This window comes from Symphalangus syndactylus, chromosome 8 (genome assembly GCF_028878055.3).
Source record: "Symphalangus syndactylus isolate Jambi chromosome 8, NHGRI_mSymSyn1-v2.1_pri, whole genome shotgun sequence".
Classification (NCBI taxonomy): domain Eukaryota; kingdom Metazoa; phylum Chordata; class Mammalia; order Primates; family Hylobatidae; genus Symphalangus; species Symphalangus syndactylus.
The window spans coordinates 134,266,668-134,293,661 of record NC_072430.2 but is presented as its reverse complement, the minus strand read 5'-3'; the positions used below and the strand labels follow the sequence as shown (position 1 = coordinate 134,293,661).

The 26,994-nt window shown below is 41.6% G+C and overlaps 1 protein-coding gene across 2 annotated transcripts in view; it reads left to right on the top strand.

Moving 5' to 3' along the window:
- Positions 1–26,994, top strand: part of DNER (delta/notch like EGF repeat containing) — a 357,090-nt gene that overhangs the window by 121,395 nt on the left and 208,701 nt on the right. For both annotated transcript variants that reach the window (XM_055290869.2, XM_055290868.2), the window contains exons 2-4: positions 2,135–2,443; positions 5,535–5,629; positions 7,973–8,139. In XM_055290869.2, coding sequence (XP_055146844.1) covers positions 2,135–2,443; positions 5,535–5,629; positions 7,973–8,139 — 571 coding nt within the window. The remainder of the gene's footprint in view (positions 1–2,134; positions 2,444–5,534; positions 5,630–7,972; positions 8,140–26,994) is intronic.

The window sequence follows — 26,994 nt, the reverse complement described above, 5'->3', positions numbered from 1 at the left end:
AGCTGAAGCTGTGAGGCCTCTCAGGCCACCAGATAGGTGGTCTTTGCCTTAGTAATGTCATTCTCTAAGCTGCACAATGGAGGTTTGGACTTTCAGAATTAATTTTTCTATTGCTCCCTTGTGGTTTAAATGTATTTCTGCCTTTTTAATGCATGTATTGAAATTCTTATTTGTGACTAGATCAACCTCAGATGTTTTAAAAGTTGATTTCAGAAACATGGCTTTGAATGTCTCCTTTGTTCACGTGAATAAAATTCTTCTTCTTGTTGCATGATTCTTGAGGTGACACCCATTCCACAAGGCCTTCCTCAAAATAAATCAGAAACAAGATAACAACATCGTGACTAAACAAGAAGTTCATATCCCTCCCTCATCAAATGTTGCTTTCCAAATGTTGATCAATCTATCATATCTCCTTTTTCCAACAATTTTTTTTAAAGTCCCATCATACAGCCTGTGTTCCTGGACAGGCTGAGAATAGAGCAGTGAACACAGTAGATAAAATCCCTGAATTCATGCAGCTCACATTTTTGTAGGAGAGGGGTAAAGAAGAGATTACTCTAGATTTCACAGTGAGGGAAGGCTTCTCCTAGAAGGTAGCATTTGAGTAGAGGATGGAATGAAATGAGAAAGAGAGCCATGCAATGTCTGGAGAAAAAGTGTTCCGGGCAGGGGCCCAGCAGGTGCAAAGGGCCTAAGGTGGGAATCAACTTGGTATAGTCCAGGGAGAGAGACAAGGTGAGGATGGGAGGCTACAAGGGAGAAGGAAGGTTTGTGGGAGGAGAGGAAGGGGCCTGACCAGAAAGAGCTTTGTGTGCTGAAGAAGGAGTTTGGATTTTACTTTGAGTTGATAGATTGTAAATATTGTAAATTAATTATTGACAGTTTATATATTCTCTTCAGATACAAATCCATTGACTCTGATCTGAGATTCTGTGAAGCAATTGCCAAGTGATAGCATAGAATTAATGTGGTATTTTTGAAGCTTCATTTGATTCAACCCCAAATCCCTTAATATTCCTTAAGGAGTCTGTTGGAAGTTGCTTGATAGGAATAATTAGCAGAACGAGTAGCTGTTTTACCATTCAGAATTCTCTCCATGTATGTTTAAGTGTGTGAACTCATTTTAACAAGAGAGTGAGGGTCCCACTTCTCTGTCATTTATTCCATACTGAATTCTGTTTTGTAGTCAGCCCTGAGAAGCCAGAGGCATATCAGCTGGAGATCTAATTTTCTCTTTGTCACAGAAACAAATCATAATTGAATAGGTGCTGAGAACATGACTGAACCCTTGCACTATCCGAAGAGGAGCAGGTGATTTTTCACATCGTTTTGTAGTGTGTCTCCAACTACCAACACATGGCCATTCAGAGGTCAACAGCGAAGGACTCTGAGATAAACACTTTCCCCAGACCATGAACCCAATTTAAACACATATGACTGAGTTCTCATCTTCCATATCTGGCGAGGGAAGAGGTCACATTTCTCTGTAATCACCTTCCAAAATAATGAGATAAAAAGTTCCATAAAATTCTGCGTAAGTCCCCACCACAGTCTCTTCTAGCTAGTAACTGTCATGCAAACTGATCATTTTGGAAGTCTTTAATTAAATAGTACAATATCACCTTAAAAAGTATTGTTGACCGGTTAGGAAATTGAGAGATACAGGTAAGCGCATCTGCAGGGCAGATAAATTGGGCAGTCTTTTCTCATGAGGAAACCTTGCAAAGGTCCAGAATGTGGAAAAGGAGATTCCAATTTAGATTCCTAATATCATTTGACAGCTAAAAATGTCAAAGTTGGTATCTTCCTAATGAGTTTTAACTATTTTTGCCCTAGAAAATTCCTCTAAATAATTGGTTCCTGAAATCAACATTATCGGGTGTTCTGGATTTCAAGGAGGCTGCTCTCTGCTTTGTATTTTCTTGCTGGGTGCCTCTTATCTGTGGTAAGGTTAATGTTGGGATGACCTTGATGAACATCCCCCTGCAACAGCACAAGTAGTTAAGGCGTGTATTCCACAGGAATAGCGTTTCCATTAGAGCAGTCGCTCTGAGACGCAGAGCTAATTTCCCAGCGATGGCACCACTTTTCTTATGAGGGAATAATTGACCCATTTATGGTCTCATTTCAGCTTGTTGCAGATCCTTGTGCCAGCAACCCTTGTCACCATGGCAACTGTAGCAGCAGCAGCAGCAGCAGCAGCGATGGCTACCTCTGCATTTGCAATGAAGGCTATGAAGGTCCCAACTGTGAACAGGCACTTCCCAGTCTCCCAGCCACTGGCTGGACCGAATCCATGGCACCCAGACAGCTTCAGCCTGTCCCTGCTACTCAGGAGCCTGACAAAATCCTGCCCCGCTCTCAGGCAACGGTGACACTGCCTACCTGGCAGCCGAAAACAGGGCAGAAAGTTGTGGAAATGAAATGGGATCAAGTGGAGGTGAGAACGTTATATCGTGTACATTTTTACATTAGAAACCAGAAATCTTAAAGTGACTCCAGTGGTTCTAGTATCAGCAATTAAAAATGAAAGCATTTTAAGTTAAATCATGAAGCAAAATATGTCCCTAAACTTATTCCTGTCTGCATTTGTGTGTATGATGGTTTTATAAGTATAAAAAGAGTAAACAAAAAAATGAATCAAATTATTTTTTGGAATGGTATCCACATGTATTTCTGTGAGATAATCTTAGATTTTGGGGCAGACAGCTCAGTGTAGTCATGTAAAGGAACATGTCATAGGACCTTCCATCACTGACCTTATTTTCCTTCCTGGGAGTGTGTCTTAGTCTGTTAAGGCTGCTATAACAAAAATGCCATAAACTGGGTTGCTTATAACCAACACACAGTATCGGTCCATTCTTGTTGTGGCTATGAAGAAATACATGAGGCTAGGCAATTTATAGAGAAAAGGAGTTTATTGGCTCATTGTTCTTCAGGCTGTATAAAGCATGGCACTAGCATCTGCTTCTGCTGAGCCTCTGGAAGCTTACAATCATGGCAGAAGGCAAAGGGGAGTCACTCTGTCACATGGTGAGAGTGAGGGCAAGAGAGGGAAGGGAGAGGTCCCAGTAAACAATCCAATCTCACATGAACTCACTTATCACCAAGGGGATGGTGCTAAGTCTTTCATGGGGGATCTGCCCCTATGGCCCAAACATCTCCTACCAGGCCTCACCTCTCACATTGGAGATCACATTTCAACATGAGACTTGAAGACACATATCCAAACCATATCACAGACATTTATTTCTCACAGCTTTGGAGACTAGGAAGTCCACGATCAAGGCAGATTCAGACTCTGCTGAGGGCCTGTTTCTTCACAGCCCGCGTCTTCTCACTGTAACCTCACATGGTGGAAGGCGCTATGGAGCTCTTTCAGGTCTTTTACAAGGGCACAAAATTTCATTCGCCAGCCCTGTGCCCTGCTGACCTAACCACCTTTCAAAGGCCCCACCTCTTAATACCATCATCATGGCGGTTAGGATTTCACTCGTGAATTTAGAGGGGCACAAACATTCAGACCACAGCAGACCACGACGCTCAACTATTTTTTTTTACTGTTGTCATTTAGGTTCTATTTTTGGTACCTTGAAGTATTTCAATGGGGTTTAGAAAGAAGAAGCTATCAATGATTTTGACATATTTTTAGAATGCATTTGACAAAGAAACTTCCAAGTTTCATTTATTTTGGCAGCAGCAAATTCTATTTGTTGGAACTTCTCCTGTCTGAGTTTGAGTTTGGCTGTTTTATCTTCAAGCTCTTCAAAAGTCTTTTCAGTAGACTCCTAGAAGTTGGCATAAAATAAATTTGCTGGGTAGAAGAGTTGGGGAACAAATCCAAATCATGAGTTTGAAGTGACATAGGGGAGTGTAATTCCATTCTATATCGTATACTTTATATGTATGACATCCATATAAACCTGCGTTGGTATATTATTATTACGGGTTTCATCGTTTAAATGAGAAAAACATAGATTTTTGCATAGCATGTATTAGAGTCAAGGAATGCATCTAGAAATTTCCTTTATTATAAAAGAGATAGTAGCATTTCTCCTTTTATTTTCTTGAGTAATTCTAACCGGTTGACCCACTTTTTTTTTTTTTTTTGCATTACCGCATAGCTTATGAAAGCCACATTCAGACTGCAGGGCGATGTTTTTAGCTTACCTAAAAAACTGTGAGCTTGCTCTGATTTCAGACTTTTAATAAATGCTTTGAAGTTATGATGTTAATGCTTCTTTGCTGGATGACTCAGTTCTTGCATGTGAACTAGATTTGATTCAAGTTTATCAAAGAAGTGTCCTTTAAAAGAAAATTTCTCCCTAACCAGCCATTTCAATCTATTTATTTAAAGTCATGTTATTTTACAGTTGGTAAGTGTAAAAAAGAAAAAAAAGAAATGTCTCATCTTCCTATATCATGGGTTATTCCTTAGGCTGTTCGTGAAGCAGATTTAAAGTGCCAGAGGAAGACGTGTTAATATGCATGCCTAACCTGATGGAAACCAGGAGGCGCATTATTATCCCCTTTCTGTGAAGTAATGATGCTTTGGAAACATAAAGTTACTTGGAGCCTTAGAGGCTTGGGTAACAGCCATCCATTATACAAATTTAACAAGTTATACTCACATCTTTGAATATCAGTGGTGGGCTTTATCCATAGAATTTGACTGTAGGGCATTCTGGAAAATAAGATCTAAGTGTGGGCTGTAGAGTGAAATTGCTGAGAGTTTCTGTATTGTTCTCAATTAATTCTGTGATGATGAATACTTTTAATACTGCTTCATTTTCATTGACATGGGGGAGGACAGTGATTGTGGCATGAGGACTAAGTGCATAAATTGGCCAGGAGTATCTCACTGGACATAGCTCAAGGTTTTGCAATATGCTTTTTGATGAGCACAGTCCTCCCCCCACCAATTGATCTTCTTTTTTTAAAAAGTATACATCCATATAATACTTTTGGGAAATAATTTGAAAGTGAAGATATAGCCTACAAGGAAAAAGAAAGGCAGCGTTCAAGCTCCCCAGCCTTAGCATCGTGCTCCTGGACCCATCAGCACAGGGAAGAGTCATCAGACCTGATACTGCATGCACTTTGCAAGTTGAAGGCTGGCTTGCCTAGTCATTAGGCTTTTACCTGCTGTTTGTAAGTTAGTCCTTAAAGTTGGCCTCCTGGTTGCCATCAGGTTAAGCATAGTGCAGGGGTCAATGACTGCTTGTCAAATGAATGGAAAAAGAGCAGGGAGTGACATCTGCTTCCTGTCCTGCAATATCCTATCGATCAATTTTAACAATCCCAGGAATTTGTAGATTGCTCTCAGGGAAGCTGTTGCATTTCAGAACATCAAATGACAAAGATTTCATTTTCTTTTGAGTTTGTAAGGCTTCACTTCTTCGTCTCCTCTCTAGCCCTACCCCCACATCATCAAAAGGGATGAAGGAAATTCAGCATGGAATTTTGCTTTATCATATTATGTTATACTATAAACAACCCCAATCACATGTCATTTTTTTTCCCCTTCCCAGGTGATCCCAGATATTGCCTGTGGGAATGCCAGTTCTAACAGCTCTGCGGGTGGCCGCCTGGTGTCCTTTGAAGTGCCACAGAACACCTCAGTCAAGTAAGAAAATTCTGAGTTACAAACTGTTAAGAGTGTGATGCTATGACCTATATATGGGGTTGTGTCCATCCATGGACCTGGTGTGTAAGTGGCCAGTCAAGTGAGAATCGTGAACAGATTCCATGGATAGATGTGTCCCCTGCCATTTGAAAACCAGAGGAAGCGATTTCAGAGGCAATTACAGTGAGGGTCAACAGGCTGGAGAAGTGGAATTGAGAAATTGGACTGGATGAGTCTGGTGTGAGGTGACAAAGTGTGAGGCCTTAGATAAGACCCTCAGCCAGATTCCTTGTCTCCCAAATGCTTTGCTTCCCAAATTATTGGCCTCTTAAGATTTTAATGGACCATCAGTTACATTCAGATGCATAACTTGCCCCAAATTTAAATTCTACATATTACAATTTTCTCTTTTTTATTACTTTTATTTATTTATTATTTTTTACAATTTTCTCTTTAAAAGCAGGCGTACAAAGAGAGTGTTTTGTTTTCAGTTCAAGCTCTTTCAAATGACAGGGTCCATTGTCACCGGTGGGGAAGAGGGAGAGGCATAGGGAAGCAGCGCTGGTTGAGACCTGATACGTGTGGTGCTTTATATGAGGCTCAAGTCAGCAGGTGCCCAGGAGCACAAAGGTGGGGGTGGGGTATGGGCCAGTATTAGGGTGCTCCAGGCCGGCTGACAACCCCCCACTGCCCATCCTTCTAAGTTGCCATTGACTACCGCCCTCCCCACACTTTCCATGCAACCTAAGGGACATTTGCTGTCCAGTCTTTGGGGATTTTTAGAAGACTGGGAACATGTGTCCTGGTTAACCAGTTTGATGCACTGGCTTCTTTTTAAGGGGCCTGTGGGCACTATAGGTCTCTTCCATGTATCTATGGCCATTTTTGTCTACCTGGCTTTCTAAACATTGGAGTCTCTGAACATGTTTGGAAGAGGGCCTTTGTTACATTGCTCTTGCACCCTGGGTCCCCACAGCTTTGAACTCACTCTAGCAGGGGAAGGGCCTGGAAGGGCTGCTTGGGAATTCCTGGGCTCAGGAGGAACGCTCCCATCGGGAGAGGAGGGAGAGGTGGAGCCTGAGGCAGCTTCGAGCTCCACCAGCAGGGGGACCCCGGTCCTAAGCGTTTCTTTCACTGCTCAAAACCACTACAGCTGAAACCCCTGCCGTCCTGGGCTAGTTTTAGGAGCAGGATCTCTAGTTTCCTTTACTCTTATGAAAACATCTCTCAGCCCTTTCTTGTCTAGATCATATTATCTTACCTTGATAAACCTTTCCGAATTTTCTGGTCTTCTATCTCGTTAAATGCTTTTGTTTTTTTCCTCTCAACAAACCTGCCATTCTCTGAGACTTCCCTTAGGCTGCAGAACAGGACCGAATTAGCAGAGTCTGACTCAGACGAAGTGAGATGGGAGTGCCGAATGACCTGTGGGCACTGAATTCACTTGTGGGGGTTACTAGCTCCTTACGCTTTCATTTCCTCATGAATTTAGTCACTTAACAAAGCTTTACTGAGCCCCTGCTGCACGCCAGGAGCCCTGTGCTGGGGGAGCGGATCTGTGCAGAGTCTACTGTGATCTTCTCCAGGAGCACTGGGGAGAATGGGCAGCTGTTGGGATGTTGGGAAGTGGTCAGGGGTCTCTGGGAAGAGGTAATATGTGGGCTAGGAACACAGTTCCAAGGTGGAGAAGGAGACAAAGCTTGGGAGCTGAGAAAGAACTGGGTTGGGGTAGCTCCTAGTAGCTGAAGCATTGGGCTGTGAGGAGAAAGGCGCAGGAGGGCAGCTGGGGTTGGGGTTGGAGTTGATGGGCTTTCTATGACATCCTATTCTCTGTGGGGTGTTGTTTTTTTTTTTTTTCTTTTTACCAAAAATGAGCCAGGGGAGGCCTGGAGCATTGGGGGGGTGGATTGTGTGTGATTGTGTGTATGTGTGTGGGTGGGGGGGTATTGGGGAAGGGTGACATACTTTTGCTTATTTTGGCAGCATAACTCAGGTGGCTGTGTTGGGTTGCAGTCCACGTTTATGACAAATTTAAGCAAAACTCTTTTTATATTGTGTGGCTATGGAAGGATTTGTCTGAAAGAGAACTCAGTATACTCTTTTACTGTTCATCAAAATTGTTACTCAAAGCTGAGTTACCAGTGACTCATTTTGTGGTACACCGTGAACAAGTGGGAGTGTGGGCCGTTATAGTGGACGCCTGCGTATCTGTTTATGCCATCGAACTCCTGGTACCTTGGTAGATGCACATATCATCTTTGTATTTATTTTTAATTTGAAGGATTGGTTCTAAGATGAATTTTTCTGAAAGGAGCTTTCTGTTTACATCATCCTTGTTTCCAGGATTCGGCAAGATGCCACTGCCTCACTGATTTTGCTCTGGAAGGTCACGGCCACAGGATTCCAACAGTGCTCCCTTATAGATGGACGAAGTGTGACCCCCCTTCAGGCTTCAGGGGGACTGGTCCTCCTGGAGGAGATGCTTGCCTTGGGGAATAATCACTTCATTGGTGAGTTACCAAAATCTTCTACTCAATACTGCATCCGATTCAACCCAACCTTGGTTTGGTGTTGAGATAGTAGGTAGGGAATTTTGCTCAGATAATCTGAATTCTATCCATCAATGCTATTTCTTCCAGTTTGGTAAGGTTTTAGAATAAAAACTGTATTCTAACATAATGTTTCTTTTTTTTTTTTTTGATGATGGAGTCTCGCTCAGTCACCCAGCCTGGAGTGCACTGGCGCGATCTTGGCTCACTGCAACCTCTGCCTCCCGAGTTGAAGCGATTCTCTTGCCTTAGCCTCCTGAGCAACTGGGGCTACAGGCACCCACCATCACGCTCGGCTCATTTTGCATTTTTAGTAAAGATGGGGTTTCACCACCCTGGCCAGGTTGGTCTTGAGATCCTGACCTCAGGTGATCTGCCTGCCTCAGCCTCCCAAAGTGTTGGGATTACAGGCATGAGCCACCGAGCCTGGCCCTAACATCATATTTCTAGTGTGGCTCCAAGTGGAAAAGGCATGGGCTCTGGAATCCAGTGACTGTGTTCCAGCCCTGGCGAAGTCATCACAGGTGTGTGATCTTTGGTACTGATTGCTCTGGCATCAGTTTTCCTTTGGAGTCTTTCATTTGCTTCTTTTTCCAGAAATTGTGGGCAACTTGAGGTGTAGGATGTTGGTCTCTCAGGATAACCTTTGTTCCTAGTTGATTTTGGCCTGACTTGGGGCGTTCAAACACAGCACCTCACAGTGATTTGCCACTGCAGGGCCCCCAACTCAGAAGTAACTGGTGGGATTATAGCTCTCTTTGGGCCCCTCTCCTCCATAACCACCCCTCCTGTATCAGTCACTTCTAACTTTTTACTCTCTCTTGAATTTGCTTCTATAGTTTAACCTTCTCAAACGACCACACATCCAATTAGCTGTTTTCTTTTCTTCTTCTTCTTTTTTTTTTTTTTTTTTGACAGAGTCTCGCTCTGTCACCCAGGCTGGAGTGCAATGGCACGATCTCGGCTCACTGCAACCTTGGCCTCCCAGGTTCAAGTGATTACCCTGCCTCAGCCTCCAAGTAGCTGGGACTACAGGCATGCACCATCACGCTCAGCTGATTTTTTTTTTTTTTTTTTTTTGTATTTTAGTAAAGACGGGGTTTCACCATGTTGGCCAGGATGGTCTTGATCTCCCGACCTCGTGATCCGCCCGCCTCGGCCTCCCAAAGTGCTGGGATTACCGGCTAATTAGTTGTTTTCTAATTCCTCTGCTTTGGCGTAGAAATGGCTGCCAGAAAGAGAGACCCTCAGTATTCCCTCCGCCACCCGCTGCCTCTTGCTTGGACACTTGGACAGTTCCCAGAGGACCACCTTTCCCCTAGTTTAGCATTCTGTGTCCTTTCAGTTGTCTTTGTTTCTCATCCAACATATAGTACCTTTGGGGTTGGAACTTGGAACTCTGGTCCTTTCGTATGCTGACATAATGTTCTGCCTTGCGGCTCAATTCAAAGGCCTGAGCTCAAGTTTAGAATCTACCCATCCCAGTCCAATGCACCCAAGCAGCTTCTTGCATCCTGCTGTTGATTCCTTCTCCTGTCTGACTATATATTGCAACCATCCTCGCCAGGAGGATGGGGTAGGCATCCTCCTAACAGCACCTGTCTCTCAGGGTTGTTGGTCAGCTTACATTAGATAACAAATGTACAAGAATAATTGACAAATGTTAAGGATTATCCTAGGGCATTTTCTCTATTTTTTTCTGGTGTACACTAAATATTTTGCTAAATGGAAAATATGCATTTAGACTCACCCTCCAAAATATGATGCAAATATCATAATGAAGATAAAGGGATGTAAGAAAATGCTCAGGTCTCTATAATTTATACTGCATTTTATGTTTGACTGCCCCTCTTCTGATGAGAAGTTCTTTTTTTAATCTTTGGAAGTCCAGCTGGGGGAGCAGGAGTTTTACTGGGTGAAAAGAAGGTAAAGAGAAATTTGTTTTGGGAATGAACATGGCTTGACAAAGAGACGAGTGCATTTAACTTCAGACTGGTGTTTGACTATCAGGATGAATGACAGATAATCAGAAATTGTGTGGTGAAGTCTTGTCAAGAATCAAATCTAAATTTCACTCCCCGATACATTTGAAGTAACTGTTATTTACTTCCATATCTGCTGTAAAGATTTATCTAAAAGGATGTAGTTTCTATATTTTGATAGTTTTATTTTGTATTGAATGTAAGTTTTTCTGTTTGGTATGACATGGAGCTAATATTTCAAGAAAACATATAAAGTATCACTACTCTTTAAAATGTCCTAAACGGTACCAGAAGATACTTATTTAAGATTCAGACAGTCTCTGACTTACGCTGGTTCCACTTAATAACTTTTTGACTTTACAACAGTTTGAAAGCTATTAACATTCAGTATAAGCTGTATTTCAAGCACCCGTACAGCTATTCTGTTTTTTACTTTCAGTACAGTATTCAATAAGTTGTATAAGATATTCAACACTTTATTATAAAACAGGCTTTGTGTTAGATAATTTTGCCCATCTGATGGTCAGTGTAAGTGTTTTGAGCACGTTTAAATTAGGCAAGGCTAAGCTATGAGGTTCGCTAGGTCAAGTGTATTACATGCATTTTTGACTTACAGTATTTTCAGTTTACACTAGGTTTATTGGGATATGACCTCACTGTAAGTTGAGGAGCATCTGTATAAGTTCATGTTTTATACTACTTTTGGTGGTAACATAACTATGACCTTAGACTGACATTGAGATTGAGGATTGGGATTGAGATGGATTTTCCAGTATTAATGTAAATTTATTCTTTTGGGATAGAAGAAATCTTGTGAACTCGTCCATATTTTGAGTTCATTTTGCTAATCACAAATTTTGTGGAAAAATTATCTTTGGATGAAATGTATTATTCCTTAGGGGAATAATCTTTAAAACTTTGATATATTAGGTCAGGCGCGGTGGCTCATGCCTGTAATCCTAGCACTTTGGGAGGCCGAGGAGGGTGGATCACGTGGTCAGGAGATCGAGACCAGCCTGACCAACATGGTGAAACCCCGTCTCTACTAAAAATACAAAAAATTAGCCGGGCGTGGTGGTGGGCACCTGTAGTCCCAGCTACTAGGGAGGCTGAGGCAGGAGAATGGCGTGAACCCTGGAGGCGGAGCTTGCAGTGAGCCAAGATCATGCCACTGCACTTTAGCCTGGGAGGCAGAGTGAGACTCTCTCAAAAAAAAAAAAACAAAAAAAAAAACTTTGATATATTAATAACTATGTCAAAGAATTCTTTTCCCCAAATTATACTTTAGATTATGAAGAGAAAGCAATGATTTTGAGTAACATCCTTTATTTTGATAAACCATTTTTTTTTTCATTTTGAAAATTTGATATCTTTCTAAATTTTCTAGTTAGGGCTTTCTGGGTTTTTTATGTGGCTTTGTAAGGAGATCAGGATCTTTTGGTGTTATTCTCTTCAAAGGTAGCCAGCAGTCCTGTCCCGAGCTCTTCCTGGGGAGGGATGGCCAGGTTCCTAACCATGATAAATCAGCTCCACCTCCACACTGCCAGCTGCTTCTCTTACAAAATCTTTTCATCCTTCAGAAACAAGATGTATCTTTTGCAATCTTTGCGGAAGCCTGATGCTCACTACGTTGACATGTGCTTAACGCTCTTTTGTTTTATTTTGAAAAAGGAGCTTATTAAAGCAATTTACTTTTACAATCTGGACTCTCCAGACACAAATAGGTTTTAGCTCAGACTATTTTTAAGAGTACAGTGGCATTCATTTAACAAACAAACCGATGCTAGGGTGGGCGGAAGAAAACTTCCACGGTAAAGGAAGGGTAAAGTTTCAGAATTATGTCGCTGTGTTTCTGTCCCTCCTGCTTGTTTTTTAGAGAGAAGCTTGAGGCACTTTCAGGAATTGACTGTCTCCTGCTTCCCCTTCACTCTCAATAGTTTGCACATACATAACTAAGGACCACAAATCTTAAATTCAGCTGGATAATAAATAAATAAATAAATAAATAAATAAATAAATAAATAAAAATAAACATAACTGATGACCAAAGGTATTTTCCTGTTTCTATGCAACAGAGCAGAGGAGTCCCTTCTGTGTCTTTGGGAGACAAACTTGGTTGCTGTCACCAGATTTACACTAATACTCTTTAAAAGTTTATTGCCGAGAGAATGTTCTACATTCCAGATTATGAGTATATACTTACACTTGGCTTATTTCCATGTTATTACAGTTCATTTCTTTATGGTTTTCCTTCATGACCATGGCCTTGTTAATATTTATAGTATTTTGCAGAAAGAGATGATAGAACTTTTTACCAAGTGTGTTGTTCTTCCCTCTGTGCCTCAACTTCTTTCCTCCTTTGTTGCCACCAAATTTCGACTCTTCTGTCCTCTCTTATCTGTCTTGTTTACCCTAAATATGTTACTTCCAAATATGTTATTTGCTTGATGCCACGCATTGGGGTAAATATCTAAATTAGCCTTTGTTTAACATTGTCCGCTTTTTGGGGAGCATCGGAGGTGCTCATTAGTGTCCTGAATGATTCATTTGCTGGATGTTTCGTATTTTCAAAGAGTCAAATTCATTGCTCCAGTCACATTTCCACGAAACAGTTATGGCTTGCCTGTCTTAAGTATGAGATATATATGTATCTTTAAACTTGCTGTTGCTTAGATGTGATGGCCATCTCAGGGGTGAGAGCCAAACCAGATCTCTGGGGTGCAGCTTCTGTGTTAGGAAGTTGCTGAAGGTCACTATTTCCTTTGGTGAAAGCCCCTTTGGGCCGCTTTTAAGGCTTTTCCCCATGTTGCCTCCTGTCCTCAGGCATGGTTCTCCTCTCTTCTGCACAGTGGACTTCTACCCTGCAGCTCACTGCCAGCCCCATCCCCACTGGGGGTGCAACCCTCTCCCACCCCCATTCTCTCTGAGCCTCAGACCCCCAAACTTAGCTCATTTCTAAGACCTCACTGAAATCCTCTTCTTCTGGAGTGGTTTATGAAGAAAATGGCCAGTTAAAATTCTACACAACGTGCATTCTCAGATCTCTAACTGCTAAATTCTTACAAACACACAGGCACCCTGGAATATTCTAACAGTTATTCTCCCTGGAATATTCTCCTTTGGATCAGAAAACTCAGGTGGGGACTGTCAGCTTTATCCACATTCCCTGCCTGCCTCAGAGAAACCCTGATTTTTCCCTGCACACTTTTCTTTCTTATGGTTCGTGTTGTTACCTCCATCTGATATTTTATCCCTTCTCTCTTCTTTGAAGTTATTTGCATTTTGATCCAGTCTGTTCCTCTCTCCATTGTTCCTTTGTAGTGGTCTTTCTAGCTTCCTATACTTGCCTTTTTCTCTTCCTTCATTCTGTTCTCCTGCCCATAGCCTACTATTTTTTCAATCCCTTTTATTAGGTACACATTTGTACCATCCTTTCTTACAGTTTCAGTACATTTTTAAAAATGTCTAACTTATAAGTGCATGTTACTGTTTAATCCAGACCATTGGTATTTCATGTATGGCCTCCTAAAATGCTTCTCTCATAACTTTAGGTCCACTGTAACTTCAAAGGGGTGAATGGTACAACCCATGGCTGATGAGAATGTCCTTGTTGGAGCTGAGGTCATTTCTTCAGGATTATAGCCATCAAATTAACCACGGAACCCTGGAAATCAACCATTTGCAGGTCTTTCTAATTGACGTCTTAACTGGATTAGAAGGTTTCCCAGTCTGCCCATGACTCCTTTGAGTCTCCTGGGAGCTCTAGAGAGCGTGCTTTCAGTTGCCTTGATTCTACATTTCTAGCCTGAAAAGATTCTTGTTTTGAAAATGGTTCCTATGGCAGTGCATTCACTTTGTTTGTTTTTTCTCTTGAGAAATAAGACACGAATAACTAGGTGCTTTGGGAGGTACAAGGAGGAATAAGACTTTTCTTTTACTAAAATAGTAAGACTGTCCTGGTGCTCTGGCCCTACACAGTCCCCAGGGTTTCATTCTTTATGGACTTACCTAATGCTTCTATCTTGACTGGCATAGTGATGCTTCCTTGGAGATACAGTATTTTGTAGCCTAACACATTATACCATGTTTAGAAAAAAAAAAAGGAATTCTCAATACCCAGCCAACTAATACCATTACTCTTAGGCAAAAGTTCCTAATTTGGGCTCAGTGGGCCCTTGGTTTTGAGGTAGTCATAGGGATCAAAGATCCACTTCATAGATCTCATGAATCTCCTGAAAATGCACTTTTGTGTATCTGTGCATCCTTCTCAGGAGACAGTCAAAACCTCATTGGATTCTTAAAGATATCTGAGTCCCTAAAAATTGTAGAGCACCACTTAAAGCTACCTGTGGGAGGATGTTTGTTTTTCAGCATTCTCCGCTCATCCAGTGATATTTCCTTTGACAGATGTACCTGCTTCCTAAGTCTCTATATTGCGGAACTTAAATTATTTATTTATATTTGTAGGTAGCAGGGCTGTGGGAAATACTCAGTTCCATATTAGTTTAGAAAAGATGCATTGCATGCCTCTCATTTTCCAAGCACTGTGGTAGTCTGGACATGCAAAGATGATTTAGGTGTGGTCTCTGAGTGAATGGGGCAACAAAAGCTTAGACAAGTGCCCAAGGCAGGGTTGTATATAAGAGGCCATGGGATTCAGAGGAAGGAGCAACTAACTCTTCCAGAGGGAGGGAAGGCAGGCCAGTATTCTCTTTGGACATACAAAGGGCAGTGTGTGTGTGGCATTTTGATGGCACAATAGTCTGTGCTATTAAGATCATTTGATAATAGTGCTAGAAATGGACTAGTGGCCATCACAACTGGAAATAGAGATATTTCAACAAGCATGTAACAGAACCTTTGAATATGTCACCTACCTCCACCCAGCTGCCTCTCATCTTGGATATGAACCATTTATGTAAAGGTAGGTGCTCAAGATGTGGATGATATTTCTTGAGTTCTCTGTTTATCTTTCAAATGAAAAAGAGGGATCTTCTAGTCTTCGATGTGAATTTCCAGGTAGTCCTTTGGAATTCCTTAGTAAAACCCTATTTTCTTATTCTTGAACTCTGCTTCCCTCCCTTCTGGGTAAACTATTCCTATAAGCCTTGTCCTTTAAAATGAAAGTTTCAAAAGCAACTGGAGCTGGGGTACCTCATTCTGTAAATTTGACAGAGAGAGTGATTTTGGAGACAGTCTTCCTGAAAGGCAGAGGACACCACTGGGGCTATATTAGCTGGGGTAAGGGCTGCTGGCAGTACTGAAAGCGGGAAAAGTTCCAGTAGAAAAGTAGGGGTGGGAGATGTTGCTAACATCCCAGCTTGGCTGGAGGGCTTCCTGAAGCCAGGCATAGTGGCCAGTGTTAATTTTCTGTGTGTGTCTATTTTAGCTATTTAGGCATCAAGTCTCTAGATGTGTATTCCTTTGTCTCAGCCATTTCTTGACGAATCCTTTTGTTTCCTGCTCAGGAATTAAAAGGAATCCAGTGATAAAAAGGCCAGATCCTGCCACTCCCTAGCTGCCTTCCTGTTCCATTTTGTTACTGTCTGACTACTGGCTCCTGTGACTGCTTCCTGGCCATGTGGAGCAGCCAGGACCTGGCTCCCTGTGGAAGACTCAGGGTGGTAGGGAAGAGATGGGAGGAGACAGGGCAAGCGACCGACCAGGACATGTCAGAAGAAAGGACTCCCATAGGGAGTGAAAGATGCTTAGCATACGTTTTTCTCTTGTCAGAAAAGCCCACGGGGAGATGCAGAACCAAACTGGAAATTCACCTCTTGATACTGTGAAGAGCTGAGGGTCTGTGTGTCTCTTTTCTGAACACTCTGACTTTAGGTGATATTTTCCCTGCCTCTAATATTCACTTAAGTTGAATTTCACTCTTTAATCTTATGTATTTCTATGAGCCTCTCAGATCTTATAAAGTAAGTTAAGATATAAAGAAATAAGATAGTAGGCAGGACACTTAAATTTTTGGAATATTCTTTAACTTGATAATATCTTTATTGATTATCTATTTTTAAGGATCTTTGTATCCCAGCTCTGATGCAGTGAAGCTAGGTTGATTCTCTAAAATGTGTTAACTCATCTTTTGTAATCCGTCTTTACTAAATGTAAATTCTTACTACCACACTGGCACCCTGGAATATTCTAACAATTTATTCTTCCTGGAATGTTCTCCTTTGGATCAGAAAACTCAGGCAGGGCATATCTGCTTTATCCACACTTCTTGGTTTTTTTTTGAGACAGAGTCTCTCTTTGTTGCCCATGCTGGAGTGCAATGGCGCGATCTCTGCTCACTGCAGACTCTGCCTCCCGCGCTCAAGTGATTCTGCTGCCTCAGCCTCCTGAGTAGCTGGGGTTACAGGCTCCCACCACCACGCCCAGCTAATTTTGTATCTTTAGTAGAGATGGCGTCCTGACCTCAATGATCCTCCTGCCTCAGCTTCCCAAAGTGCTGGAATTACAGGCATGAGCCACCGCGCCCAGCCTATCCACACTTCTAGAACTGCCCATTTTCTGTAACTGCCCCTTTCATTCTCATAATGTCAGGCCCTGCATTCTCCATACCTACCCAGTTACATGAAGCCTCTAGTCTCTGGTCCATTCTCAAACAAGCCTGCGGTACTTCATTAGCTTTTATTGGTGGAGGGAGTTCCCATGTACATCTTACCATTCAAATCAAGTTTCCTGGGGTCCCTGGCCCCTTGGTTGTACATTGAACTGGAATATTCTCCTCTAAATGCATATACACTAAGCTTCCTCCAGCTTCCTGGAGCAAAACCTGATTTCCTTAGGCATAAAGTCCCACCGCCCACAGTCCCAGCTTCATGACCCTTACCCTGACCAGCTGCTGCATCTGTGGTAGGTCCCCTTCTCTGTGGTCTGGACCCTGATTTCATGATAGTCCCATTAGTTTTGCCTTGGACCATGCCCTCTTCTTAGATACCAAGGCCAGCCCAGATTGGAACTGTGTCTTTCCTGCCTCCAAACCCTGTGGTTTGGCTTGCTGGCCAGCCTTCCTAGCTGTTCACCTACCTCAGCTCTGCAGGTTTCCCACTGGTTCTTCTCCATACAGCTGGCATCATTTCTCCCCACTCTGACTCCCTTCCCCTTCTTTTATAAAATCTTTGCTTTACCAGTCATGTGTCTCACATTTCTTTCTGCTAATCACATTGACAGCCAGTATCACACAAAGTAGCATCAGAATGTTCTCCATTCCCTCCCACCAACATTTTTTGGCATGATGATTTTATATGTTTAATTAAACTGTAAAGTTCTGGAGAGATTGGATCATGCCATAGCTCCTTGCCACCATGATGACCACATGGTTGTCACTTGACTGGTTAAACTTTGTTCCTATGTAAAAGTTATTCTGCCATTTCCTAATGCCATGTGAAGAAAATTCCCAGCTGCAAAATGTCAACCTTAAGAATTATTTGTAGGTTTTCACAACCCACCTCTGTGACATTTAAATCCTCATTCCCCCTTTTTATTATATTAAAGGTATTTTAGAGTATCAAATGCCAAAAAAAAAGAGAGAGAAGCTTTTCATCATTCTTTTGGGAATGTTACATTTTGTCCTCTAAGATACCTTGCTCTGGGGGCCAGGGGTAAAACAGGTGAAAAAAGTTTGGAGAAGATATCATCTATAGAATCATTAACATCTTTCACTGAAAGCTTAAGATAAAAAAAAATGCAAATATTTCACCTTTTCATGGTCATTTTAAAACCACAGTTGAGTAAGGTCTGCTGAACTCCCTGTGATGGTGGGGGTGGGGAGTGTAGCAGGGAGAACCATTGGAATGTTCCAATGCAATAGTTTGAAAAGAACAAAAGCAGAGGAAATATAAAGCTTCCCGAATGGCATAATTTACATCAAATTCTTATAGCTTGCATTTGCTTAGTTCAAAGATTTCTATGAAATTTGAGTTTTACTTAAATTGAGACCTCATATTAATATTATCAGCAATCAAGATTATTCTTTTTGATCTTCTTTTATTACTTAATAGATTTTAGGATTTAAAAAAATTAGTTGGCCTGAACTCCATGCCCTATTTCTATATGCTCTACTCCTAAATATTGTCGTGGTCGGCATGATTTACTTATTGGTACCTATTGATTGTGGTGATACCCCAAGCACTCCATTCTGGACACGTCTGTTCCTGGAGCTGGCAGTCTAAGGTCCAGTGGCCTTGCTGGGATGGGCTTCCCAGGCTGTGGTGGTGTTGGAGCAGGTGATCAAAGATGGATAAGATGTTTCTCTTCCTACCAAGAGTGTCCCTGAAATCAGGCTGGTTAGAAAGGAAGATCCCCGGTCCCCCCAATGGACCTGGTAGCTCCTCAGGAGACTCTTTCACAATGCTCTCAGCCAATATTTTTGAACACTAAAAGTTATGCAAATTCTACGAATTTATCAAGAAGTAAAGGACAACCCTCAGTAGAGTAAAGCCAGTCTGAATCCATGTGGAAGGGCACGGTCGTGAGTTACTAAGATGCTTCTGCAGTTTTTGAGCATCACTTTCAAAATTTAATAGAACAGAGCAGTTGCAGATACTCTACAATTTGGGCCTAATCCATTATGTGGGGGATTGCCTGGTTTTGAGAAGCAAACTGAAGATATGTCTTCAAAGCCATAAATTCTCCTTTTCTCTCCTTCCTCATTCTGCCTCATTTTTTCTCTCTCCCCATCAACACTCTATTTTAAAAAATAAAGCTACTGCATTTTATTTACAGGTTAATTTATGAAAATTAAATAAATTATTTTTATATTTTAAAGAATTTCTTCTTAATTCTGGAAAAAAATACTTTATCCCTTAATACTAATGAATTTTGAGCGAAATCTTGTCTCTAGAATTTGATTAAATATTTCTTTAGGCCAGGCGCAGTGGCTCACGCCTGTAATCCCAGCACTTTGGGAGGCTGAGGTGGGCGAGTCATGAGGTCAGGAGATCGAGACCACGGTGAAACCCCGTCTCTACTAAAAATACAAAAAATTAGCCGGGCACAGTGGCAGGCGCCTGTAGTCCCAGCTGCTTGGGAGGCTGAGGCAGGAGAATGGCGTGAACCCGGGAAGCAGAGCTTGCAGGGAGCAGAGATCGCACCACTGCACTCCAGCCTGGGCGACAGAGCGAGACTCCATCTGAAAAACAACAACAACAACAACAACAACAACAACAACAACTATATATATATATATATCTTTAAAACTTTCCCTTTTTCTTTTAACTTAGAGACAAACTTTCTCAGGGCTTTGCCAGCTTACTGTCAAAAGCTTTTCTTAGCTTCTGTGAGTGCAAATTTCAACTAAGAAAGTAATTTTTTAAATTGCCTTTTTTTATAGCCAAATTTCTGCTTCTTTGTAGCATCTCTTCTCTTTCTTTGGAGAGAGGAAGAAAGAGAAAGAGAGCAGGAAAGAGAGAGAATTTCTCAGGACAAAATATATAAACCTCTGGAAGAATGCTTTTCTTTCAACAAGGTAATTTATTTTCTTTTGAAGAATGAAAACGACTCTATTGTCTATTTATTATGAAAGTAATATATACAAGAAAGATAAGAAAAACTGGTTTCTTCTCCTATAACCCACCCCACTACTGACAACCAGTGTTTACATTTTGTGATATTTCCTTTTCTTTGCATGACGGTGCACGTATATAGATATACACTTTTTTTGGAAAGAAGAATACATTCATTTACTGTCTGGTTATTTGCTTTTTTCATTTAATGTTTCACTGACAATCTTTTATGTTAATAAATATAAATCTCTAACAGTTTTCTTAATGGTGGTATAGAGTTCCATTGAATCAATGTACTATAATTTATTATCAATAGGCTATTGTTACACAATTCGTTCCTTCCTTTCTTTCTTCCTTTTTTCTGCTTCTTTGGGCAGAATTTCAAATGTTGGTATAACCACCTTTTTGTGTCTTCTCGGATGATTTATTTGGGTTAAATTCCCAGATATGGAATTTGCTGGATCAAAGGGTTTGTATATTTTAATGGCACATTTGATACACATTATCCAGTTGTCTTTAACTTTCTTCCAGTTTTCGCTCAGGACAGCCAGTTTGTGTTCAGAATTCTGTGTTGTTCCTCTTCCATCATCCTTCAGGTGGCGTTCAACTTGAAATTTACGTGTACTTTTTAGCAACGTCCTGAAGAATCTGAGACTTTTAGGGATCTCCTCAAGGAAAACACAGTGATCATTAACAGTTTTCAGAAAAAGGACAGTACAGATCTCCTTAAGCAGAAGATATTTAAGTGGTTTCGTCATCATATTGCATTTATACATCAGAGTAATGGTAAATGTAGTGGTTTCATTGTATTACTGCATTTGCACATCACATTCAATGTGGAATGGCCAGGAAGGGTAGGAAATAAACAGGGGGTTGCTGCTTTCATGGTCTTTCGTGGACGCTGTCACATTGCCAAGTTCTAGTGACATTCCTCTCATTTAATGTTATGCAGAGAACAGTCATATTCCAGAAGATTACAATTCCTGATTTCATTTCCATTTCCTTCTCTGTGATCCTTTTGCTTTTCCACTGCAATCTCCTGAAGGTAGATATTTAAGTATCTTTTATCATAGACTTTTTACGAGGTCAGAATGAATGCATGAGAATGGAAGGAAGGATTTTTCAGAAAATGCAGATGCTTTGAAAACCCATCAGAGAGGTGTTAGAGATGATCATTTACTTTTGACATGAAATCTTGGTAGTTGTAATTGTTTCTCACAAAGGTCTTGGGTATAAAACTCAGAGCATCAAGAAAATGGACCAGAGTCGAACATGTCAGCAGAAGAAAATTGTCTAGTTTTTGAAGAATATAAATAATTGGGATTGCATTTTGAAAACGCTGTCTTGCTTTCTCATCTCAAATGCTCTCTCTGACATTTGGGTTTTGAATGCCATGATATTTTTGGTATTCACGTGCATCCTTCACAAGCAATCCTCACATGGTTGTCCTGTTTTAATGCCGTAATTGTGAGTTTGACCTACAAAAGTTATATTTGCTTGGTAGACAAATGGATAATCTCCTTAAATAAATACATGACAAATGCTGTTTGGCTGCATCGCTAATAACAGATGACAGCCTCTGGAACATTCCATGATAAAAAACAGGGATCACATCATCTGCTCATTTATCTGCATCCTTGTTTATCATCAACTAACATTTATGGATTAATGACTATGTGTAGGACACTGTTGTCAGGACTGGGAATACAAAGAAATACCAGGTCCCAATCCCTGACTTTAAGAGATTTTAGCCTTCAAACAGACGTGTTATACTCACTATGTAACTCAGATTAATCTTGTTGTCTCATGTCCTAATCTTGTTCATAAAGTCACATTCAAGTAACCAAAAAAAAAATTAAAACACTGTATATCTTTACTCATCTTTTTGAGGGATTATGAATAAGAGTAGGGGAAATGCATTCCTGTTGTGCAGCAAAAAATTGCATCCATCTTATCTTGTCCTTTCTCTTCTCTTAATAGTCTCCATGTGTTTGGCACCTGCTTTCTTAAATTCTCTCTCCCACTATCAAAGTCTGCTTCCCAATGTCTCAGCCTTTGAGGCTTTCCTTTCCTTTCCTTTCTCTTCTTGTCCTGTTCCTTTAGCACTGTGCTTTATATGTCACTGTAGCCTCTCTGTTTGTTTTTAGTTCTTCTCTCTATTTCCTTCATTACTTGGATTCTCCACTGCAAACAATTTGACTGGGAGATGACCCAGCAAGCTGGTCTTTCTCCCTTTCAAGCTGAAGTGAGGGGCAATTGCTAACATTCATGTAACACGTAATTGTTACTCGAGTTAGATGTTAATGATTTTGAGATGATGTGGCACATCAGGAGATTAATCAGAAGGTCAAGGAGTGTCTATTCAATATTAGATGAACTGTACAGTCCATTTAGGGTCTACATGAATTCACATCGCAAGGTGAGAGTAGTCACCAAGGGGCAAGTGAAGGCTTTAGCCTCGAGGTGTATCTTGAGCTTAGCCTTGAACTGAAGAGCAGGTATGAGAAGGAAAGGCATTTGGGGTAAAGGGGAATGGTGTGAGCAACAACATGGGAGGGAGAATGCTCTGTTCAGAAATAATAGGACAATTTGGCTAGGGCAGTGGAAAGTTACGGGAAATTAACAAGGGGATAGGATGTAACAGCCAGACTGCAAAGGGGTGTGTGTGCTGTGTTGAGATCTGTATTTAGCTTGTAGGCAGTGGTGATGCAGGGTTTTAAGTAGAGGAGGGGGTGCTGTGGTGGCTGTGGTGGAGATATAACATGGGGAGTGTTATGGAGTAGCTTTTGGTGAAATGAAGAGCCAGAATCCGGTGGGTGGAAGTGGGAGCAAAAGCAGGCCTATGGGTGTCAGGACCACTGCCAAAGTCAACTCTAGATGTGCTTGTGTGTGAGGGAAGTACTGAGAAACAAGGTGGCAGAATCAACAGTGACAGACACCAGGGTTTCAGATGGGGAGGTCTCATCAATGGGAATATACCAAGCTAGAAAGAAAGGCTCTTTTCTGAAAAGAACTGCTGCATTGCGTATGGATGTGTTTTTGGTATTCACTGGGCAGTTAAAAGTGCAGAACCCCAATTCAGGGGGAGGCCAGGGGTAGAAGTTGAGTGCAGAGGTGGGAGTCTTCCGTAGGGAGGTTAGAATGGAAGCTGCTGGGGAGGAAGGCACACACAGAGAGAGAAGGCGTGGGGAGCGGAGAGAAGGGATCTGGGTAAACGCGAGTGTTGAGCTGTGTGTAGCACATGGGAGGACAAAGTGAGCCAGCCAAAGAGGAGTAAGGGAGAGGTGGAGCTGGAGACAGATGGTGAGAGGGAGTGGGAGGGGAAAAGCAAATCCTAGAGGGAATTTCAAGGTTTGAGATTTTAGCAGCAAGTAGATTTCAATGGCGGTAAACTCTGAGTGTGGCTTCCCTCTTCTGATGAGGCAGTTTCCTCCTTTCTGCCCATCAGGCCCAGGCCTGGGCATCATCCTTAACTTTATTCTTTCCCACATCTATTTATCAGAAGGACATTCGGGCTCAAACTTCAACAGATCTTGAATCTGACCTCATTTTTCTATCTTCACTGCTACTAGCATGGCCCAACCCCCAGCCTCTCTTACCTAGGTTATTGCAGAAGCTGCCTCACTGGCCTCCCCGCTTCACCCCAGGCCCCTACAACTGGCACCATATTTGGGGAGGGCCATTTTATGTCTCATCTCTGCTCACAATCCTGCAGTGGCTCTCATTTCCCTCGGAGCAGAAGCCAAGACTTAAACACAGACAAAATCTTCCATGTCTGCCCCTTAATTCTCTGATCCTGGCTTCCCCTCTTCTCCCCTGTGCTCCCACCACTTCCAGAACTTCCCAGTCATCCCTGTGCCTTGGCTTTTGCACTGGCCACACCCTCACCTGGACTCCCTCCTCCACCTGCTTTGCCTCTTTGTTTACTCATCACCTTCTCAGTGTAACCTCCACTCTTGTACAACTGCAACCCCGCTTCTCCTCTCGTCCCCCTAATACTCCGCATGCCTGTGCGCTGCTCTCTTTTCCCCCATAGAATGTATCACTCTTGATTTTTTTTTTTTTTTTTTTGAGGCAGAGTTTTGCTCTTGTTGCCCAAGCTGGAGTGCAATGGCGCAATCTCAGTTCACTGCAACCTCTGCCTCCCAGGTTCAAAGGATTCTCCTGCCTCAGCCTCCCATGTAGCTGGGATTACAGGCACCCAACACCACACCTGACTAATTTTCATATTTTTAGTAGAAATGAGGTTTCGCCATGTTGGTCAGGCTGGTCTTGAACTCCTGACCTCAGGTGATTTGCCAGCCTTGGCCTCCCAAAGTGCTGAGATTACATGCGTAAGCCACCGCACCTGGCCCACTTTCTAATATAGACTATAACACCTATTTATTACCTGTCTCTCCTGCTGGAATGTAGGCACAATGAATGCAGGGAACTTTGTGTGTTTTGCTTACTGTTGCATCAAAATGACTTATTTCAGTACCTGGTTCATAGTAGGTAGGCAATAAATGTTTACCGAATAAATTCGGTAAATATTACATTCCTGGTAAATAGTCGGGAGGAATTATTCTGTAAGTGTGGAAACCCAACTCCAACTTGCTTACAGGAAATAACCAAAAAACCAGCTAGCAAAGGTGATAAGCGAGAGTCTCATACAGTTGAAAGTCCAGGGGTGGATCTGGTTTCAGTAAGTGTTACAGCCAGCTGGAATCACACAGATCTCCTGGAAGAAAATCATGGCCCTCTGAAATGCTTGGTTTGAACTTGTTTTAGATTTTGTGCATCTGATCATATTTTGTAGAATACATGGTGGAGATGCACTGATGCACGTGCTCACATCCATCCATCCATTATACATAGAGGCACACATCCATGGGAGCACTTATGTGAGTGCAGTGAGCCCTCCGTATCTGTGGATTCCACATCTGCCAATTCAACCAACCATGGATCAAAAATATTTGAAAAAAATAAAAAATAAACAATAACAATGTAATAATAAAAATAATACAAATAAAAAACTAATACAGTGTAATAATAATTTACATAGCATTGACCTTCTATTAGGTATTATAAATAATCTAGAGATGATTTAAAGTATATCAGAGGATGTTCATATGTTATATCCAAATACTACTCCATCTTATATAGAGAACTTAAAAAATGTTTTTTTAAATTTTTTTGAGATGGAGTCTTATTCTGTCATCTAGGCTGGATTGCAGTGGCTCGATCTTGGCTCACTGCAACCTCTGCCTCCCAGGTTCAAGTGATTCTCCTGCCTCAGCTTCCTGAGTAGCTGGGACTACAGGCGTGAGCCACCATGCCCAGTTAACTTTTGTATTTTTAGTAGAGTCTAGGTTTCACCATGTTGGCCAGGATAGTCTCGAACTCCTGACCTCAAGTGATCCGCCCACCTTGCCTCCCAAAGTGCTGGGATTACAGGCCTGAGCAACTGTGCTCAGCCTATATAAGAGACTAGAATATCTTCAGATTTTGGTATCTGTGGAGGTTCCTGGAACCAGTATCCTGTGAATACTGAGGGATGACTATATACACAACCACAGATGCACATTCATGTATATGCACGCACATAGATAGGCATCCATCCATAGGCACACACATACAGAGATGCACAGACATGTATATGCACTTAGGTCGTTTACAAGATTTAGTAGGTATAATAGATCATTATAAAAGAATGATCTATTCGCTTGGGGCCAGGTGTGGTGGCTCATGCCTGTAATCCAAGCACTTTGGGAGGTTGAAGTGGGGGGATTGCCTGAGCGTAGGAGTTCAAGGCCAGCCTGGGCAACATAGAGAGACCTCATCTCTACAGATAATAAAATTAAAAAAAAAAAGGAAACATATAGCTTGTTCAAAGGTGAGCGTGTAGGTCAGTAGGGATGCGTAAAAGAAACAACTGGTTTGCAAAGAAACACTTAGAATTAGAAATAATGCTATAATTGTAATAATGAGTGTATGGTGTATAAATAGTTAATATCCATGAATACAAAGCAATTGCAAAATAAACATTATTTTCTATTAGTGCGATACGTGTATTTTATAAATCATTTCCTTTAGAATATTAAAGTGTGATTGACTCCTATAAATAAGCCTGAATCCAAAGCCTGCATTTCCTACTGCGGAGTCAGGTCTCTCTGCTATGCTGCAGGCAACCCTTACCAAGGCAGGGTATGACACTAGAAATGGAAACTAGAAGCTGGGCACAATGGCACGCACCAGCAGTGCCAGCTACTGAGGAGGTTGAGGTGGGAAGATTGCTTAAGCCCAGGAGTTCAAGTCCAGCTTGGGCAACATAGTGAGACATCATCTCTAGAAAAATTAAAACAATAAAAAATAATAAAATGAAAGCAGGGGCCTCTTGGAACACAGCTTAAAAGCCAAAAAAGAAATGGAAACTAGAAAAGCATGAGATCTACTTGATATGCTTGATGATTTTTTCTTTCTTTGGAATAGGAACAAAGGTTCATTTTTGTTTCGTTTTGTCTTCAGACATCTGTCTCTTATGCTGTGATCCCTGTTAGATATTCTAATAGTGAATGCGGTCTGTTCACACTCAGATTGGGATTTTGGACAGTAAAGATTGTAAGGGAGAGGGATTGAATTTTTAATTTGCTTCATTGACTATTACAGAAAGAATTGATGATCAGATAGTGGTGCAGGACTTTTGTAGAGACTGAAGCATAAATAAAATCTGTTCTGGACAGATAAGGGAGACTCTTTTCAGCCTACTGAGCTGATAGTCACATTGAGTTACAGAATTTAATTTCAGGAGAGAGCTGATTGGGAACAGGGACAATCATTAATTCATTATTTCTTGGCAAACCCTCAAAGCAGTATCGGTGGCATTGTTCATGGTCTGCAGCAAGGCACTGTTTAGAATGAGGCCTTCTACCTAAATTGGCTTGGGGCTCTGTGCTCAGGATATGTAATCCTGGTTAAGGTTGAAGTTACTTTGCTCCATGGTCAGAGCTGTTTTTGGTGACTGCCTGCACTGAAGCCGTTAGCCAGTTGGTTCTCATCACTACCAGCTTTCTTTTCTGGGTTCCTTGTTTCTCTCTGCCACTTTGTCTCTCTTGTGTGCTCATATTTGCCATCACCGCAGTCAGCTCACTTACACTCTTGTATTTGTGTGTTCACATATTCCTCCTTCCCTTTCAAAATGTTTTCTGAGTGCCTACTGTGCACTAGGCACTTGCTTGGAGCTGGTGATAGAGCAATGAACAAATCGGACAAAAGTCTCTGCTCTCATTAATCATAGGTTTTAGTAGGGTGCAGAATAAATAGAAAATTACAACTGTGAT